The following is a 4,512-nucleotide window of genomic DNA, read 5'->3' as shown; positions in this document are numbered from 1 at the left end:
GCTACCGAGAAGAAATAGTGCTACTTTTTGGAACTGCAACAGACTACTTTGGAAATGTCAGAGCAAAAGCAACCGTATCCCTTTCTTCCCAGCCAGAGATGGATTTGCAGCTGAGTTCATGACTGCAGTGGGGATTGGGTGTAAGCAGTCTGCCAGATATTAAACTTTGAATTGAACTGCTCTAAATTGAACTCTGAATCGAACCACCACTCATTACTCCAGGTCTTAGACCCCACCTGAACCACTCTCTACAGAGTGAAGATCACTAGCTCATGTTGTCTCAGATGTAAGTGTCCAGGATGGAATAGGTGACCCATGTTTTTCATGTCCAATGTCAGCAGTGCTGGATCCAGGTGATGAACTGACTCTTTATTTGATGAACACCCTGATTATTCGCGCACGAAGGTGTTTGCTTTTCACGCTATATACGATTGGGTTCAGCAGGGGCGGGACCAGCAGGTAGACATAGCCCAGGAGAGTCTGAAGCAAATGAGAAGAGCTATATCCGAATCTGTGTATCACAGACAAGCCGATTTCTGGTGTGAAGAAGAGCAGGACAGCACAGAGGTGGGAGACACAGGTGTTCAGGGCCCTGAGGCACTCCATGGGGGATGCGACGCTCAGCACTGTTTTGATGATCATCACATAAGAGAGAAAGATGAGCAAAAAATCCAACCCAACCGTTAGGAGTTTAACAGACAAGCCATAGATGCTGTTGACTGTGATGTCCGAACAAGCCATCTTCATGACCTCCTGATGCAGACAGTAGGAATGGGAGAGGACATTGGCTCGACAGTATTGGAACTGTTTCAGGAGAAAGGGGAGTGGGAATATTAGAGTCATCCATCTCAGCACAAACACCAGTCCCATTTTGGCTATTTTCGGTGGAGTTAAGATGGAAGCATATCTCAGTGGATTACAGATCGCAACAAAACGGTCAAAGGCCATCAGCAACAGCATGGAGGATTCGGTTAATGAAAGTGAGTGGATGAAGAAGATCTGGGCAAAACAGGCATCGAGGCTGATCTCCCTAGAGTTAAACAAGTATATGCCCAGTATCGTTGGCATGGTGGCTATGGATAAGCCAAGGTCTGTGATGGCCAACATGGAAAGTAAAATATACATAGGCTCATGGAGGCTTGGATCTGTTTTTATAATGAACAGAATTACTGAATTTCCGACTATCGAAATAACATACATTAAGCAGAAGGAGATAGAGATCCAGAGATAGACGTCTTCCTGTCCAGGTATCCCAGTGAGAAGGAACACTGCAAAGTTTAATTCGGTGTCATTGACAGATGGCATAATATACCAGGCTGGTCTGAGGAGTTTTGAGCTTTCCTTCCTGAAAAAAAAAAAAGAACAGGAGACTAGATAATATTTAACGAGACATCTTCCTGCTCTCAGTGGAAGACTAGAGACTCCCAGGAACTGAAGAAAGATCTGCAAAAATATTGTCTTGGATTTTCACCACCGATAGGAAGATAGGCATTGCCAGACTGGATCAGACCTGTCATCCATATAGCTGAGTATCCAGGGGCCACTTCCAGATACTGCAGAGGACGGTCCAAGAAGCTCTGTAATAGGCAGCTATGAGATAACCTGCTCCCAGGGAATGTTTTCCCCTGACACCCACTAATTAGAGACATGTTTTGTGATATAATCAGGAAGGCTTATACAAGACTCTTTTAAAACCCCTCATTACTGTAATTGAATTTTCTGCTTAGCCATATTAACATCCCTTCCCTCTTTGAAACTTTCTAAGTTCTTGGACCCATTGATATCTTGTGGCTCTGAGTTCCACAGCCTACTTGAGCACTATGTGATTTTACAGTTGCGACCTTCCTAAAGACACCCTTTCTGGCCCTCCACTTCTGAGTGTGGCCCTGTAGCGGGGTGGACACCTGCTCCTGTCCTGAAGGGCTTGAAATCAGCCCTGGAAGATGGCTGAGACTGCGAGAGGGATGCTGCTAGGAAAGCAGCAAGCCTTGGCTGATTGGGGAAGTGGCCGCAGCTGGGCCACACCCCAATCAGGCCCCAGCTGGCCTGTATAAAAAGGCTGGGAGCCAGGCACTCAAAAGTTTCTCTCTGCATTCAGAGAGAGAAGGGCCTGGCTGTAGGGATATAGAGACAGGGTACGTGAGTGGAGCAGGGCTGGGGAAGGCAGAGGAGCTGTGGGGGGGCTCCAGCCTGGAAAGCCCCAGGATGCGGCCTAGCATTGGGCTAAAAGGTACTGGGGGTTGCAGAGGGCAGCCCAGGGGTAGGCAAAGGCAGCAGGTCCAAACCCAACCTTGCCAATGACGAGTAGGCTGATACTGCAGTCTGCCCCAGGTGTGGGGCTAGATGAGGACTGGCAGTAGCCTGATACTGAGGTGAGGTGGGGACAGTGAGTGGGGGTTCCCTGGGGAGGGGAGACCCTAAGACTGAGGGGTTACTGCTATGGGGCAGCACCCCAGGTACAAGGGCACCGGGGTCTAGGGAGAACACAGGGGCCAGAGGACAGGCAGATCACTGGCCTGCAGAGGGCACTCCGGAGCTGAAACAAGCTAATTCCAGGAAGTCACCAGCAGGAGTCGCCGCAGGGGTGAGTCCGCTCTTCTACAGGCCCATTGTATCATATGTATCACATTGTAAACACATGACAAGTGCATGGTGAAAATGGTCATTGTATTTGTCTGCCCTGCATAGAAGCTATTTATAAACATGTTTCATTGCCTCATTATATGCATTTTTTTATTTCGTCCACTCCTGAGAGTCCAAATTATGTGTCACTGTCTCTTTCCAGCACATACGATAAATTCTCAGGTCCAGGTTCTGAAATCACTCAATGGCGTCACTCCAGATTTACATGCGTCAGTTCAATCAGAACAGATACGTATTAACTTTCCCTTACCAAATGCTCCCAGTGATACACTGTGACCCCCAAGGATCCCTCCAAGAGAAGCTGAAATGCTTTGCCTGGACAGTGTTGACAAAAGCTAGAGAGTTTGATCATCCTGCAGCTTCTCTACCTCCTCACAGGACCTGCATCCTCTCCCCCATGCAAGGGTCTATATATACCTGGCAAACACAGACAGTTACTTCCATTTTGGAGGGTGATGGAGGGGGGGTTGGCTTCACTCATGGGTGAATAGTGCAAACACTAGGTTTTCACTAATATCTAGTTGAGTGTGAAGTTATTTCAGCCATGCTTGTGTAAGATGTGATGGGCAAAAAATACATACAACCACTATTACGTTCCCCTTTCCTGGATCTCAGCTCTACTTTTTGCTGAAACACAAACCAGCAGTTCTGTTCTCACAGGACTTTTTGGAAAGTGTTGCACAGGTATTGCAGAGGGATTGTGTTCATGACCCTGAATGTAAGTGTTAGAAACAGCCTCTAGTCAGTTACCAGGAGACAGTATCATACAATGGTTCACTGAACAAAGAGTTAATAGCACAAACTCATTGCAAACAGTATGTGGAGTATTTCTGAAATATTTTCTGAAGCAAAAGCCATTAAGCAGTAAAGTTTCCATTGCTCCTTCCTGAATAGATTCCAACAACTCTGCTGCTGGCTTTCAATATACCTGCATGTCATGAACGTTTGATTTATAAAATTTTCTTACAATGAAAAGTTTTGGAATAACATTTCCAAATCTGTACTTTAGCACACACATGTCGACCCATTCTTTCCCCTCTGATCTGCTTTCAGAGATGATTTCTCAGGTTACAGTGGGATTTAAAATGTAGCGTCTGTCATCTGGATTTCTTCAGAACCTGAACAGATTACGCATTTCAGCCCTCATTCAGTCCCTTCTCAGCAAACAGAAGTCTAGTAGCTCCTCTGTCCCTGGGTTAGTAGCTGACTGGGTCTCCTCAGGTTCTGTTCTGTTAGTCTGCAGCCTGTATCCGGAGTGGTAACAGGCATTGGGATCAGTATGGAAAATATTCATTCTCTGAGCTCTCGCTCTCTAGTACAGAGTAACCCCAGCATGGTTAACAAGAAATAGATTTCAAAGTCAATTGCATGAGAATTCATTGAAATGGAACTTCATTTCACACACAAAAGTAGTCTATTGCACTTTCTCACTCTGACTGTCTATGTCCTGTGTTCATAAAATCCATACCACCCGGGAACGGGATTGGGACAGACCTGGAGCTGAGCTGCTGTAATGAATGTGTACGTTAAAGAGAGTTCTGGGGATGTTTGTTGCACAGCTATATTGTGTTAACAATTGGGATGTTTATGTTATGGTGATATTAGGTGAAACCAGTATGGCGTCTCATAGTTTAATAAGAGTCTGCTGGGGAAAAAAAGGAGGAAGGGAAGTAACAATGCAAGAAAAGCCATCGCTCAGTCTGTCCAGAGGTGGGGCAGCTGTTGCTGAGAAGCTCTTCAGACTGACTCTCAAAGACACTGCCTGAGAAGTCTGAAGGTCCTCGGCCTGCCTGGATCCCCATTAGAGTTTCAGGGCTTGGGGTCAGAGACGTGTACAGACTGTTCTTTGAAAATCATCTTATTCTCCCA

The 4,512-nt window shown here is 46.2% G+C and overlaps 1 protein-coding gene across 1 annotated transcript; it reads right to left on the bottom strand.

Annotated features, from left to right (window-relative positions):
- Window positions 1–369: 369 nt before the first annotated feature.
- LOC117872113 (olfactory receptor 51G2-like) lies at window positions 370–1,305 on the bottom strand. Its single transcript, XM_034760216.1, has one exon. The coding sequence runs from the start codon at window positions 1,303–1,305 to the stop codon at window positions 370–372; it is 936 nt and encodes a 311-aa protein (XP_034616107.1).
- Window positions 1,306–4,512: the final 3,207 nt, after the last annotated feature.

The sequence above is a fragment of the Trachemys scripta genome, chromosome 1 (genome assembly GCF_013100865.1).
Source record: "Trachemys scripta elegans isolate TJP31775 chromosome 1, CAS_Tse_1.0, whole genome shotgun sequence".
Classification (NCBI taxonomy): Eukaryota; Metazoa; Chordata; order Testudines; family Emydidae; genus Trachemys; species Trachemys scripta.
The sequence above is the reverse complement of the archived record's forward strand: the minus strand, read 5'-3'. Positions and strand labels throughout refer to the sequence as shown.